Consider the following 16910-nt stretch of genomic DNA (forward strand, 5'->3'; position numbering starts at 1 on the left):
CAAACTATTACTTTCCCACCGAGGTCACTTGTCATTTCAGTGCCACATAATGAGGCTTAGCTCCGCCCCTGCCCTGGAATCAGCTGTCAGGGGGAGTTTATTTTGGGGGTTTTCTTTTTAGTTCTTCTTGTTCATTTATTTCAAGAAAGACAATTAAGCATTTGAAGATTTTTGTGATTTTGTTTGTCTTTTTTGTTATTTTTATTCTTCTATTATTCTCTTATATAATTAACAGCCATTGAGACTTTATTTATTTTTATTGCATTTAGAATTTTTTTAATCTTGCATATTTTTTTTTTTTTAAATCTTGACATAAATACATTTTGATATTTATATTTTGTGAGTTTTTTAAATTTATCATCAATTTTCCCCCCAAAATTTTTTTATTGAGTTTTTTGTTGTTGGGTTTTTTTTAGTCAATAAGTTCAAAAGGTTAAGTGAAAGATAAAAAAAAAATAATTTGATACTGTGATTTTTTTCCCCATCTTTTTAAATTATTTTCAATATAAAAAGAAAACAATTCACCATTTGGAGATCATAAGGAGGCGGTGGGAGAAAAGTATCAAGGCATAAAAAATGTCTAGTAAAATTCTCTGTGTCTGTTTCGAGGGAAACCTTTAACTCAGTAAACCCGAGCAAGCTTTTTTCGTAGATGCTGGAGTCACAAAAGTTGCAACAATGTCGAATCTTATGTTGAGTCAAAAGCAAAAGAGTAAAGATGTGTTGACTCATTGAGCCATTTTCATCAGTAAAAAGTTATTATTTTGTCTGGAAGGAATTTGATAACGTCATTATTTTTCTTGTGCAATTAATACCTTTAAAAACTAATTTTTCACTTGCTGTCAACCGAAGATGACATCACCTGTGCTGAGGAAGTAGATAACGGCCAATTATGGCTCACCTGTTTTCTGGGTTTTGTCAGCAAACTGAGCCATGATTGGTCGTTACCTACTTCCTCAGCACAGGTGATGTCAATTAACACACTTTGAGACTTTATTGATTTTTATTGGATTTTTATTTCTTCAAAATCTTTACATGAATAAATTTGGATATTTATATTTTGTGAGTTCTTTTAAATGTATTTATTTTCATGAATTTGTTATAAAAAATGGAACCCACAGTAATTTGGACATTGTCACATTTTTCCCCATTTGATTTTAATAATGTGGAACATGTACATTTATTTATGTTTTTCTTTTTTTCCCTCTTTTGTGTGCTTTTTTTCTTATTAAATTAGTTCAAAAGGGTTAGGTAAAAGATTCTAACAATTTTTGAGATACTGTGAGGTTTCCCCCCATCTTTTTAGACTTATTTTCAATATAAAAAGAAAACAATTTAACATTTGGAGATGGAACGGTGGTGGTGGGTGAAAAGTAACTAGGCATAAAAAATGACTAATAAAAATTCACATTTTGTTTCAAATGTATCAAAATTAATGAGCTCTGGTTCAAGGGAAACCTTGAACTCAGTTAATCCTAGCAAGCTTTTTTTTGGGCGGTGCTGGAGTCACAAAAGTTGCAACAAGCCAAGTCTCGTGCTGAGTCAAAAGCAATAAAGATGTGTTTTAAGACGAGTTTTAAAAGTGGATAATATTTAATGTTGTTCCAAAGGGTGGGACCGGCGACTATGACTGAATTCTGGTCCATCATAAAGCATCAGTGTAGTAGTTCATGTAGGTGCCTTTTGAAAAACACAACGACAATAAAAGAGTCCTACCATGTCGTCTGTAAGAATACAGACGTTGACATAGGCAACGCTCCGCCCTACCCGAACGTATGCCTCATTATTTCCTGTTAGTCGTGCTTGTGTGTGCCTGCAAGGAAGGGAAATTGATTGAGACGACAACAGTGCGCGGCTGATATGCTCCCTGGTTAGAGCAGTGAAGGAGAGACAAGAGAAACAATAAAGAGAAGCGCCACGCTGTATGCGTTGTATTGGATGTAGGAGGAGAAGAGGGATCGACTGGCTTTGTGAGACAATAAAAATAGCGCTGACACGGCACTGGCTGTGCGCGTGTGCGTGCGTATTTGTCAGCGTGTCAGGGATTGAGATGAACGACAAAAAAGTTGCAGCAGAATATTGGGAATCAAATTGCTGTGACTCCCAATGCTTAATGACACCTCTTTAGTTAACCGCTTTGCGGGATCGATGACGAGACGGGAGGACGGCGAAAAATGGCAAGTGGGCGGCGGGGAGACCCGGTGGGGAAAACTGGGCAATGAGAGAAGAAGAAGGATGGCGTCTGGCGATGATGGATGCGCTGCTCTCATTTTGTGCCCCTAACGAAGCCTCTAATTAGTGTTTGTGTAATTCCGCACCGTCTCCCTCCGCCTGCTCGTCTTAATTAACGACATTCATCTTCGCCTCCCTCTCTCCCCTAAAATAACACCGCGTGAAGCCCACCTGGACCAGACCTGCTTTTAGTTACTCGTTCCCTCTCTCGCCGTCCTTTATCCTCCCTCTTCTCGCCAACTGTAAGCGTTCTTAGGTCACTTCACCTTGAGAAATAGGCCCCTCTGTCTTTGTTTTGTGTGCGCGTGTAGCTGAGTGTGTAAGCGTTCTGCCAGCAAGCCCACCCGTGCAAGTCTCCCGAGTGGGGGGTATTGTGACAGGCCATTTAGTCATCCTCATCATTAATTTCAGCAGAAGGCTCAAGAATGAGCAGCAATACAAGGCCGCACCTGCTAAGTATTCAAGTCAACATGCTCCCTCCCACCTACTCTCCGGCGGAGGTGTTGCTAAAAGAAATTGAGGACGACACGAGACAAACTAAACAAGGAAACAAGGGAGAACGAGACGCGTGAAGATCGTCCCTTGGTTGTTTTGCTGTCTGTGTGGTATGACAGCTAGCGTGGTTTGGGGAACGGGGCCTGTGGAAGGGAGGAGGGCTCGTTTTGTGGCAAGGGCAAGCGCGGCGCTCGCCAAGGGCGCAAAATTCTTGGGGGTGCAAAAGTTGAGGTTGTACAGTTTGGCATTTGAGCAAAACTTGCTCAATGTGTTGCTATTCTGACTGCACTCGTGCAGGATGTCACGCAAGGCATCACGCAAGATGTCAGGTGTGCTGCCGTCATAGGATTGCATGTGTTTGACTTTGTCTTTTTGTGGCCTTTTTTACGCGGAGTTCAAAAGAGGGAGCAGCCTCTGGGCAGCGCGCTTGCCTTACAGGCAAAAAATAAATAAAATCTGGGTTCAAATTTTTGTGTGACGTTGCGTGGGTTTCCTGCGGTGACTCGCGTTTTCTCCAACATTATGAAAATATGCCGACTTTAATTGAATGACTTTAATGACTTTTTCTTTGGATTTTTGTTTTCATTATAAATGTTTTGCCTTTCCATCCATCTGTCCATCCATCCATCCGTCCATTCATCCATCCATTCATCCATATGCCCGTCCATCCATCCATCGATTTAGCAGTTCATCCATCCTTACATCCATCCATCTGTCCGTTCATCCATCCATTTATCCATATGTCCGTTCATCCATCCATTCATCCATATGTCCGTCCATCCATCCATTTGTCCATCCATCCATCCATCTGTCCGTCCATCCATCCATCGATTTAGCAGTTCATCCATCCATCTGTCAATTTTTCCATCTATCCATAAGTCAAGTTTAAAAATATATATATATATTTTTTTTTTACTTAAAAGATGACGTTATGGTCACAAATGACTCAAAGATACTTTGACATGGTCACAAAAGTTTAGGATTGACGCATCAACTTTCAGGTTTCACTCTACCATGTGAACGGAGCCTCAACTGTCTGCAGTGGTTTTCCATCCTTTTTACAGTCAGGACTCCATAGTACACATTTTCACAGTCATAAATATTCCACGCACATGGCTACCTATTACCCATTAGATCGCATTGTTGAAAATAACACAGGTGCTCTTCAAACTCCGTGCAAGAAGAAATATAGTGTGTGTGTGTGTGTGTGTGTGTGTGTTTACATATTTGTGCATGCAGTTTGTGCTTTTAGCTGCTGAGCGAGGCATAAATGGTTTGTCATCCTCCATCACTCTCATCATGCGAGCCCCCTAAAAGCACCCACACAGCCGTAATGCACCATCACTACCCACAATGCACTTCACCCTTTAGACGTCCGCATGGCTATCAGCACAAGACCACGTAGCCATCTTCTAGTCCATACTCATGGCAATTACATGTCCATGCATCGATCTAGGTGAGAGTGCAAATGGCGATCAAATAGTAAGAGAAAAACAATGGCATCCAACTGCCACCTTCCTACCCAGGTGTGATGTCATCATTTGTTGCTACATGGAATGTCTTTGAAGGTGCGGATTTTGTCTTCGCTTAAGAATCCAGCAAAATGGAGCTACTGTAACCTTTAACAACAAAAGGAAATATGTTAATGCAACCTTCGGCATCAGTTGCAAATTCAAGATCTTCACGCTCAGCCAACTCACTTCAGAATCACACGCGTTGAGAAGATGTGGATGTCACACTGACATCATGTATATACACTTGTTACAACGTCAATCTTTGTCCCTGGACTGTTTTATAGAAAGCAATCTGAATGAATGAAGAGCCTGCAGTGAGACTAGTCACTTGTATCATATTATTCCTTTCCTTTATTAAACTTTCTTTTGCATGCATGTTCACTGGAACCAACAGAACATAAAAGGCAACTTGTTGAAAACTGGTGAGCGATGATTTGGGGGGAAAAAAACACATTTTCAGTGTTAATCCTTATAAAAAATTTTTTTTTAAATACACCTGCAACAGACTAGTCCAGGGTGTAAGCCTCCTCTTGCCCGAAGTCACCTGGGAGAGGCTCCAATTAGCCGCAATCATAATGAGAGTTGGGCTATAGAAAATAGGATGAATGGATTTATACAACTCTCACAGCACAGCACCAAAAATGCTTCATCTCACATCTTGTGCTTATATAATACATATTTGAGCCACGCACAAAAAGCCTCCACTGGCTTTGATGCTCTGTATCCCACTGGGTTGTCAACAGGCTTTTCCATGCCGCAACAACAAGACACTCTAAATGCAGCCATGCCGGTGCAAAGCCCCTGTCCGCATGCTGTCGGTCACATTGAACTTTGAACCTTTTTCCCACCCTTGCTTTTTTGCCTTCTCTCCATGACGTGTTTGCACTCATGGCTAACAGCGAGGCGCTCTAAAGCGGCCATGCCAGCCTGAAGCCTGGCCCACGTGCGGGCAGTCCAGTCAGACTTGAGAAAAAAATTAAAATAAAATCCCCCTTTTCGTTATTCCACCATTATGAGTGTACTCTAAAGTGGCCATGACTCATGCTGAACTACAAAGTGGATCACAGCGCACAAAATTCTGGAACATTTAAATAATGGACTTCTGATTTGATTTCAAACATTTATAACTATTAATGATTAATAAACAAGTCTCCGAATCCACTTAATAGGGTCTTTACATAATGATCATCTCATTTCAGTTTACTCACAAATTCACCTACTCGTGTGAGTCTGTGTAGTTGAACACAAAATTGTTATTCTGTTGTATGAATGGCAACAGGTGGTAATTGTCTGTCACTATACGTTATTGATATATATAAATCAACAAATATACATTTTTAGGTAATAGATGATAATTTTCAGACAAATTAAATGAAATTGTCCCAAAAAAAATTGTGGCACGATGATCTTTTACAGCATTGGTACTGTATAATGTTTTTATTAACTCATTCATTGCCATTGACGGCTATAGATGTCAAAAATTAATTTTAACTATTTCTATTAGTTTAACATTTGTTCCCATTTTTGTTAAGAGTATGAAAACCTAGAACTTTACATTTAGAACAGATATAACATTTGTGATTAATCGTGACATAAACTAGTGAAGTCATGCGATTAATTATGATTAAAAAAATTAATCGCCCGACGCCCCTAATTTTTAGGAATCTTTTTCTTTTTCTTTTTTTTAAAGAAAAGATTATTAAAAACAAAATATAAAATTACTTCTTTTTTTTTTAAAGAAGAAAAAAAGAAGAAAAGATGATTAAAAATTAGGGGCGTCAGGCGACTACTTTTTTTTCATAATTTATTGCATGACTTCGCTAGTTAACTCACGATTAATCACAAATTTGACATCTGTTCTAAATGTACAATTATTTTTTTCTAGGTTTTCATACTCTTGTTAACAAAAGTGGAAAAAATTGTTAAACTAAAAGAAATAGTTCACATGAATTTTTGACGTCTATAGCCGTCCATGGCAGTGAATGAGTTAATAATTGAATTATTAAAAAATGTGCATGCTTTCCATTTGAAAACAACAAAATACAAGATTTGTTTCTCCTTTGTTATTACAAAGATAGCAAGACATCATTCTTGGAAGGAAATGCGATGGCGTCATGTGATTGTGAAACACTTTCAAAGAATCCGATTGGATTGCTCGGATGCCTACGCTGCTCACATCCACGACAGGGAGCCTATTTGCATTGTGTCTGGGGATTGTTATCGTTTGCTGTGATATATTATTGATCAGCATTTCAACTCCCCAGCTTTTTTTTTGTTTTCCCAATTCGGTAGCAACGTCATTAATGCAGTATAGTATGGAGCAATAATATGATTATTGATTGCAATGGAGTGGAATAGGATGAAATTATTCTGAGGTGTTGCCATATTGCAATAAACGAGGGCCAAAACATGCGCAAATGGCAGCCATAATAGCCCACTCAAAATTTGGAACTCTTTGTGACCATTAAAACTGTTGGCGACCGTTTGGCGAACATCTTCGCGACCTTGAACAAACTCTGGCGAAATATCAAAACGTTCAAATCACATCTCAGGTTGACCACAATCAAAATTGCGCATATCTTAAGTTGTGATTGGTCAGTCCAGCTCAAATATAAGTAGCTGATTAGTTAAAGAAATGTGTTTTGTGATATAGTGCCTTTTATATGTATCATCATCTTTCCTCTTCTTCACTGATGTCAACCGTGTGTTTGATCATCTCTGAGCAAAATTGCACAGTCACTGACTGTACCAGGTTCTTATTACCTGAAAGAGCAATAAAGTTGTTTTCCCCCCCACTTGTGTATGCGTCATTCAGATACTTCTCTCTTCGCTCTTGTTAAAAAGATTTCTACTCAGGCCGAGCTGAATATGAACATTCCCTGCAGGGCTGCAAAAGGAGGAAATGATTAAAGAAATAATGTAGAGAGGCGTATAACATCACCCTTTAAAAAAAAAAATCTTATATCAGTGTCCACTGATCAGTTGGGGGTTAAGGGCTTTACATTAACAAATATTCCTTGGAGGGGTCTTAAAGATAAAATGGGAAACTCGGCACATCAACTCTTGAAGGAGAAGCGCTCCTCCATGAGCTTCGTGCGCCAGCTTCTGATGTGCAAGTTAAATAAATAAAATCATTTCTCCATGGTAATTTTCGTCAAACCTGCCAAATGCTGCCTAAATATTTGACATGGAAGAAGACCAGATCAGTGAGGAGGGAGATCAAAGGAAGTGTGTGTGTGTGTGTGTGTGTGTGTGCGTGCGCACGTGTGTGTGCGTGTTGGGATTGTGCAAGTAGTGATGAAACATTCTGAAGTGTGATATTTTCAACGCCATCAAATTCCCCTCAGTTTTGTACGCACATGGAAGTCATCTTAACGTCTTTGACTGTGTGCGGGGTGTGCAATTTGATCGTAAGCATGCTATGAGCTAGCATTTCAGAAGCCAGGTGTGCTGTTCATGTGGATACATTGGCAACAACAACAGGTATGAAATGTTGCATTTCCCTCCATGTTTCAGACAGTCACGCAAAAATGTACAGTAACACACACATGAGCTAATACATTGAGTTGAGCTAAACAAAGCTAGCTTTAGCAAGATAGCTGCTAGTTTTTTTTTTGACAACTTTAAGCTTACTACTTTTCACAAAGAGCAAATGGAGGCGGAGAGGACAGAATTAAGGGAAGGGTCAACAGTATGTCACCCACTTTTTTTCATATGGGTTAGTCAGTAGCTGTGTGGTGTAACATTCTATAACATTAGCCCAACGTTCTACATATTTTTTGAGCTAGCTCACTTTTCTCCCCATATTAGCCATAAAAGCTACTTTTAAGAAAACTCTAGATCTATACATTCCAATGTTGTTTTGGTCAAGTAAACAATGCAGGAAATCTTTAATTAATCTGCTTTGCTCATATTTAATCAATTATTTAAAAAATAAACAAATCATGCATGTCCCGAACAGACATGTCAACAGGAAATAGCAAAAAATTTTATCAGTAGTTTGGAACTCTCACTCACTGCTTTGCAGTCAGAACAGAAAATATTGTGTTCCTTTTCACAAATATTGGCATAGTCTGAAATATCATTCAAATGTCCGCAACCATGAGGATAAGCGGTACGGATGATGGATGCATAGTTTTATGTAAAACTGTATCTGTGAGAGGCTGTGAGAGGACCAAGTAATATTTATTTTCAACATCCTATAAATACTATAAAAGTAGAATTTCATCACCGCAGCACTAATAAAAGTTTATTCTATTGGCATATTGACACTATGGCATGAATAATAATAATGATGATATAGACACGTAGACAAAAACACTGATTTTGTTCATGAAGGCAAAAAAGCAGAAAATAAAATAGAGGCCTAGCGAGGCATTCTGAGACCAGATGTGCTTCCGAAGCTTGGTCTCAGTTGCATGTCGGTACAACGAGATAACAACCCTTTACACCTACCCCGAGTGTGTGTGTTTGTGAGTGTGCGTCCATCCATCCACCCACCCGCTTCCATTCTTCCCTGTCCCCGTCTTCTTCGCTCTCATTTTCCTCCAACAACAAACAACGCACAATTGTATTTGTCTTTATCAGAGGGTCCATTTTCTCCCACCCCCCTTCTTGTGTTCGCTCTTTTTCGTTCAATATTTCATGCTGTTGAGAGCAGATCTATTCTGAGCTCTCGCTCGCTCTCCTCGTGCCCCCCATCTTTGATTAAAAAAAAAAAAAACTGCTGCCACACATCACTCTTGCTGTCCTCTCGCTCTGTATATCTCATTGCACTCTTAATGGTCTGTGCCCCATCTAACTTTTTCCAGCCCCCCCCCCCCCCCCCCCCCGTCCGAATCCATCACCTCCAGCCGCCCCCTGCCCTCCCGTTAGCGTGACTGTACAAAAGTATCAGCTCCTCCTCCTTTCACTCCTTCTCTCCCCCTTGGATTCCTCTCCAACCAAAACACAGAGAAAGCCCTGTTCTCTCTTTTTTTGCACCTCCCCACACAAGTCGCTGTACCGCACTGGTCCATCTCTCGCTTTCTCCTCCTCCTCTTGGCGCTCAGCCGCCGCCGGTGTTGTTTTAGGCATAGCGGTGGAAGGTAAACAGTGAGATTGAAAATTCGTGTCAGTCAGAGAGAGAGAGAGAGAGAGAGAGAGAGGGCCCGTGATGGAGGGAGAGTAGCAGAGGTGGCGAGAGGTGTGGAGGAGGGAGGAGGGAGGGAGGGGTCTGAGTATGTCAGTACAATTTACTAACACAACAGTGAACAGCGAGGCGGGCCAAGACACGGAGCGAGAGGCGGGAGGCGAGCTAAGAAAGACTCCCAAGTTCACGCATGCCAGCTTACAATGTAGCCTACATTCACACGCAGGCCTCCTATGGCGACTTCATATGTGTATTGTTTATTTCCCCAGGCCCTGAGAAGGATATGAACTCTGCAAACGGGTGACAAAGCGGCGATTAGATTTCGAGGTTGCGAAAGAGGAAAAAAAAGAAAAAAAGAGCATTTGACAGATGTGCTGTTTGGCCGGCAACGGGGGTGAAAATGTCATAAGAGCCTCCGTGTCACGGCGTGTGCACTCAGCACCAGCTCGTTTCTCATAATAAGCCCAACGCTAAAGTAATCCAATAGCACTGCAGCCCGAGTCCGAGTCGGCCGATTAGAATTGACAGGGGCGTTTGCTGAAACAAGTCCGTTTAAACAAAACCAAATGGAAAAGCAAAAAGTGTTTTGGTTTTGCAAGGAGGGAAAAATGGTACCTCCTGCACCTGATTTACAATCTCTGTCAAAATGTAACCAAGCAGAATATTTACAAGGCAAACCGGAGCAGGCTCCCCACAGTCGATCAACCGTGCTCTTCAGGTGGAGCACATTTTTTTTCCCCCGTGTGCTTTCTTTGGGAGAAACCGGTTATGCATTTTTAGTTTTAGCGTTTTATTTGCACACAAGGCGCCCAAGGAGAGTTTCGTTAGCAGGGATTGGACAGTGACGTCAAGTAACCTTTTCTTATTCAGCAAGTTGAGCTTCTTTGACTTTTGTTTTATACACTTAAATGATGGTTTAAGGAGAAGTCAATCCCCCCAAAAAATTATTGACAACAATATGTTCTATGCAGCCACACTTCTTATTCTGGTTAATATTGCGTGAATTATGAGTTAAGCAGCAAAATCCAGCCGTTTTTATCAATATCAGAAGGCGGCCATTTTGCCACTTGCTGTCGAGTGAAAATGACATTACAGTTGCTCAGGTCTCATTTACCAACCAATCACAGCTAGGCTTCAGAAAATAGGTGAGCTGTGATTGGTCATTGCCTGAACCTGAGCAACTGTGATGTCATCTTCAGTCAACAGCAAGTGGCAAAATGGCCGCCCCCTGAGGTGGGTAAAAACGGATGGATTGTGCTGCATAACTCATATTGCACAAATGTAATATTAATCAGATTGTCATGTTTAAACTCAAGGTCACATATAACATATTGTTGACAAGAACTGTTTAAGGTTGACTTCCTATTTAAAGGAGGAGTTTAAGATAAATAAAAAACAAAAAACATATCACTTTTTGTCATGGTTATTATCACTGTCAGTATAACCTGACAGTAGTATATGGGTGAAATGATCTGAGTTTGCTAATACAATTTAGTTAGCGATAATCTAATAGCTAGCCTAACTTCAACTACAGTTACCTAAGATGTTTCGACTTTACAGCAGCCACGCTTCATCCACCATTTTGTCCCCTGTGTTTCTGCTTAGCTAGTGCTAGCAGCTTTTCCATCCACCTCTAAGCAGTAATTGTTAAGTACAGCCCATTATTTTATTATTTAATGTATTTTACTCGTTTTATACAAAGTATTTTCATGTAAATTTTGACTTTCACGGTGAAATCCGACTTTCATGTAAATTCGTGTTACATCGCCAGCGTAGGAGCGGAACTTGTTCGTAACTCGAGGGACTCCCTGCAGTAGTCTTTTTTTATTCTTCTTCTTCTTCGTAGTTTCCCGCAATCTGGATACCCTGTGGCATCATGCCGCCTCTCACAGGTCCGTTTTGGTACTGTTAACTTGAAGCTCTTTGGTGATTAAGAACTATACCAAAAAAAATATAGATAAAAAAAAAAATTGATATGATTAATCCACACCACAAACATCAATAACAAAAGAATACAATACACGCTAATCCTAATGCTCAATTATATGCTTGTCGCTCAAATGCTGAGTTTCTGTGTGACTTTAAGCTATATTTCTATGGAAAATGTTGATCAAATTGCAAATGATACAACCTGGGGGATCCTTTGACTTTCAAAGAAGCGTCAACTCTACCGTATCAACTTTCTGGCTATAAGAGCTCGATGATGAGTAAGGCCAACGTTTGTTTGCTTGAATATGAAAACACAGCCAGGAGTACATTGTCATCGATTTTCTTGTTTACTCTCTAAAAACAGGGGTTAAAGTTTCTCCAAAAACTTACCCCTCGGCTTTTTTTTATTCATCATTCTCTTCATGTTGGTCTACGGGCAACCGAATCCCAGAGAAGATTCAAGTTAGTGCCACGACTTGGCTGCCACCAGCACTTGGTGATGAAATATTAAGCCCTCTTGGTGGTTAGTCGATCAGGCTTCATGTAGACATGCAATGATGGAGTGAGCGGACGAGAGAAGTCCTCATTAAAAAAGAAGAGAAGAAGTGGAGGGAGGTAGGACAGGCGGACCACCAGAGACTAAGCAGGCGGAGGCAAAAGAGCAGCGCTAGCAGGAATGACGGAGTGAAGAAAGTTTGCATTACAGGAGAAGAAGAAGAAGAAGACAGTGGGATTCCCCGATGGCATCTCATCCTTTCTCCTTTTGTTCCTTTCTTTTTCACCCAATAAATCATTCTGTCTTTCCTTTATCCCAGCAGGCGACACAAAAACCCACCCTTTTTTTTTTTTTGGGCCGCTCCTGCCTCCATCCACGTCTGCCCTCTCCTAGACAGTCACTGTGGAGGGAGGGAGGTAGGGAGGGAGGGAGTGCTAATTACTGGAGCTTTTACCAGGTCTCGGCAGGCAGGACCGAGTGCATTAATGTCTAACTGGGGGATATACAGCCCGTGTGACAAAGTGAAGACCGTAATGAATGAGTGGAGAATTGACAATGGAGGGCAGCGGGGGTCAGGGAGTGGAAATGATTTGAATCATGCCGTCGCCTCCGCTGTCACGACACCCGAGCACCTGTGGGAAAGGCGCTGGACAGGAACGGTAAATGAAGGAATCGCTCGGGTTGGCTCATCCTAACCTTGCGGGGCAGACATTTACAGATGCCGTATATATCATTTTGGGAACCCATTTTGTGAAGCTTCAAACTAACCCCTCAGCGACCTACAAGGAGATAGAGTTGCTAGATAAAGGCGTCGTTTAGATTACACCAAAGCGAGTTTGTAAACAATGACGAGCCCTGAAGAGATTAACCTAGATAAGTGGTTCTCAAACTTTTTTTTTTAACACACAATGTACCGTCTCAAAAATACTGGGCTTCCACAAAGTACCAATAATGACTAACATTAAAGTCTAGTAGCCCCAAGTGTTTCATCAAAATGGAGGCGGAGGTTTTATTACTAAAAAGTGCATTTATTATTTTTGTTAGCCACTGTAGCGTTATGCACAGTTTGAACATTAACACTGTTTTAATATAGACAAACATGCAACTAAAATAATGACTGAATTAAATGTGTATGTTTGCATGTATTAAACAAAAGTAAATAAAATGGTCGAAAAAAACATTTTTAAACGATGTAGTGCAAATGTGTTGTACTTAAAAGTTACTGTAAATAGAACTAAAAAGTACTTAAAACTACTGAACGCAGATAATTTAATTTCAAATTGCTACTGCCACCTGTGGCCAAAAGATGAAACTGCATTTTCCTTTCTTCATACACAACGTGTCCATGATGTCACATCCGCAGACAGAGGGCAGGAAATTCAAACCCGAATCCAGCCTGAAACCTATTGGCCAGAGGCGTGCAGGAGTTCCTATTATGAACAGCTAAGGTGTTAATCTACCATTTCAAAAATGTTTCAGTCATAAATAGTCAAATAAAAAGGCTATTGTAAAGATATTTTTGGACAAATTGTCACAAAGTGCAGTTTTATTAAATATACTATTCTGGATTAAAATAAGTTGAAGCTACTGTAATTTTATGTACACTTTCAACATTTCATTCGGTGAGTCTTTTGCATCCCACTAGAGGGAGCCTGCGTACCGCTAGTGGAAATCGTATCACACTTTTGGAATCACTAATGGTAATATATAACAGCTGGAAAACATTGCTGGAAAATATTTTGCAATGAAACAAAAGAATAAAGACACAGAAGGCTTTTCTCGAAACAAATGCTGTTTTTACTAAATATTTTCTTGCTAATGCTAAAGAGTGGTTCTTTCTATTGGTTGTTTGACTTGGTCACAATTTTCCTGGACTTCTTAAATATCACATTCATCTTTTTATATAGTATTTTAATAGCAACTGTAACGATTTCCTTTGGTTCATCACTGAGGTAGTTTATTAAAAAAAAAAAGAAAAAAAAAAGGTGAAATTGCTAAGAAAAATAGTCGTACATTTTACAAGTGGTAATACTACCAGAAAATAAGTATTTTTTTGTTTTCTATCTATCTATCTATCTATCTATCTATCTATCTATCTATCTATCTATCTATCTATCTATCTATCTATCTATCTATCTATCTATCTATCTATCTATCTATCTATCTATCTATCTATCTATCTATCTATCTATCTATCTATCTATCTTTTTAAGAAAAAATCCCACTAATAAGAAAAGTTGTGATTGTGAATTGAAAATGGAAGAAAACATGGACTTTTTGTATGATAAACAGCTTCCCGTCTTCTGGAAAGACTTTCTGCAAGATGTTAGCGAATGTCTATCCAAATTTTCATTGAGAAGCGCATTTGTGAGGTCAGAGGACAGCGATGTTGGACAAGAAGGCCTGGCTATCATTTTAAGAAACTCCAGCCAGGGTGAAGATTTGCCAAAAGGATGTTCCCACCATTTGGATATGACTGAGAGAGACGCGTCTTTATTCATTTGTTATGAGTGAGACATATCTTTATTCTTTTTTGTTTTGGCTTTGTTGACTGTATATTCAAGTGTGACTCCTTCACCATTATAGCATGATTGCTAATTTACGGTTTGTGTTTTGTATTAAAAATTAGGATTTCAACTATCAACCCGTGGGCAGTATTTTATTTTGAAATGGCTTTTAATATATACAAATACAAACCTTTTTTTGGGGGGGGTGAGGTAATCCAGTCCAGGTGATTGTCTCTCAACTGGAACACGTATGAAGGAGCACGTAACTCCTGGCTTGTCTCCACTATGGCTGCCTTTTTGGAGTTTTCTTTTGTGATTCCATTTGTTTTTCAAATCTCTAAATGGTCTCACACTACCTTACCTACTCCATCTCTACGCTTCTGTCCAGTGCGCCTCGGGCCAGCTGACCAGATGTTCCTAAAGGTACCGATGTCATAAAATAAAATAAATGAAAGCTCACAGGGGATAGCGTTTTTATTTTTTTTTGCTGCTGCTGATCCGAGCGATCTCCTGGTGCACATTTGGAAAAACCTCCTCACTATCTGTTTTTTTTAAACCCAACTTAAAAGACCCATTTTTATTTCATAAACCTTTCAACACAGCATGAGACTATGCCCTTGTTTTTGTTTTTAATTTTGTTGTTGTTTTCGTGTTTTTAAATCATGTTCAATTTTCTTGTGTTTGATGTTTATTTATGAGCAGCACTTTGTTTCACTTGTGGTTCTTTTTTAAATGCTCTACAAAAAAAAAAAAAAGTTGAACATAGTAATTCAACTTTATTAACCCAGTTATTTACATGTTCTTTTATTTTTGATACAATAAGTACAGTGTTATATTTAATTTAAAATATATTTTTTAGGGTCTGTAATAAAATAATTGTGTTTTAATTTATTACGATAGTGAAAATCGATTGACAGAATAAATTAATCTAGGAAGTAAACTACCTCCCAAAGTCAAGGTGTTACTTCAGCCTTGAATGTGTGTGTGCTTGTAAGTGCATGTAGCATGTGTGTGTATAGTAGTAGGGGGCGTGCCCATGCAAAAAAAAAAAAAAAAAGGGGCTCCAGATGTGTCCCTTGGCTGCAGTCAGACGTATCTGGCAGATGATGGGTGGAGTGGCTGACAAGAACTTGGAAGTGGCGGCCAGGCGATTCCCGATGTGTTTGCGCCACCACGCTGGAGGACTGCGCCTGTGACGTCGGCGGCGGTGGGCGGAGCCGCCCGAGTGGACGAGAGCTGGCTGCCAAAAAGGAGGAAGACGCGCGCAGGAGAGGAGCTGGAGGCAGGCGGGCTCACCGGAGGGAGCGATGCTTGTCGGATTGAGCCTGGGATGAATTGTTTCGCTGCTTTTGATTGATGGGACAGAGAAAAAGGGGAAGCCGCATCACCTTCAACAACAACTTGATGAGGACTTGCTTTTTGAAATATTTTGACAACAGTGCCTAATTTCCACATCAACTCTTTCGCCTTGTTTCCTGGAGCATTCCATGCCCGGAAAGACCGACATCCCTCGTTGAGCGTGCCCGGTCACCTGCGCTCCTCCGGCGGACTCAGCAGCAGCAGTTCCCGGTGAGAGAAAAGGAGGACCACGTCCAGCTTTTTAAAATCTACACTCCTACTACAGTGGAGGATGGGTTTATGTGTGTGTGTCTGTGTGCACCACAATATACTTTTTTCTCCATTAATTTTTTTACGACACTAATTAACCAAACGCACATGCAGCAGCACTCAGCTCGCTTTTTGTTTTGCCCTCTTTCTATCCGACAGGCGTTAGCTGGGATGGTTGAGTCGCGATCTTTGGTGGGCTGAAGGACCGAGCAAGAGAGAGAGATAGAGAGAGAGAGTGAGAGTGGCCCGAGACACTGAGGGGAGGGGGAACCGAGAGCATGGCTCTGGTACCGCTGTCTCTCTGGGTGCTAACGACTCTCACCTGGGCCAGCCCGCTCCAGGGGTCCATCAGCAGGCATTCCGTTTACTGGAACAGCTCCAACATCCAGTAAGACCTTTTGCCTTCTTTGGTTTTTGTGTGTGTGAGGAAGAGAGGGTTATTTGTTACGATCCTATTATAAAGAAGAAATGTGCTGGTTTTCTTGCCCGTTCTTTCTGCTTTATTATATCCCACTGGGATACTTTGGATTTATCCTCTGCATCCGCTGCAAATTTTTGTGTGCGCGTGTGTCTGTGTCTATGTGCATAGCAGTTTTATTTGCAACATGTCTCAACATGGGCCAAAACATATACAGAGGAACCTCAAAGGTCAAAACACAATCTTTTGACATCCAATTTGTTTAGATTTAGAAAGGAATAGAAATGTGAAAGTAACATTTTGACATTAACTGATAGCTAAAAATTCTTCATTTTAAATTGCCATTTTTTTTCTTACTTGTCATGCATTATTAAACAAATAAAGATGGAGTGGGAATTTTTCGCATTTAAAAAATATATATTTATGACTTCACAATGCATGATAAATATATGTGACCACAATAAATACATTAATTAATCAATAAAAATAAATAATTTAAAAAAAAATTAGCCATCTCTAGCTCAGTTTACTGCCGTTGTTTTGATATAACAGAAACCACCACGCCCAAAGAAAAACAACC

At 40.1% G+C, this 16910-nt stretch overlaps 1 protein-coding gene across 1 annotated transcript in view; it reads left to right on the forward strand.

Annotated features, from left to right (window-relative positions):
- The first annotated feature begins 15478 nt into the window (after positions 1-15478).
- Positions 15479-16910, forward strand: part of efna3b (ephrin-A3b) — a 69336-nt gene continuing 67904 nt past the window's right edge. The window contains exons 1-2 of the mRNA XM_086079047.1: positions 15479-15873; positions 16072-16300. Coding sequence (XP_085935173.1) covers positions 16191-16300 — 110 coding nt within the window. The 5' untranslated portion in view covers positions 15479-15873; positions 16072-16190. The remainder of the gene's footprint in view (positions 15874-16071; positions 16301-16910) is intronic.

The sequence above is a fragment of the Leptonotus elevatus genome, chromosome 6 (genome assembly GCF_054856555.1).
Source record: "Leptonotus elevatus isolate MCC_2025b chromosome 6, RoL_Lele_1.0, whole genome shotgun sequence".
NCBI classification, from domain to species: domain Eukaryota; kingdom Metazoa; phylum Chordata; class Actinopteri; order Syngnathiformes; family Syngnathidae; genus Leptonotus; species Leptonotus elevatus.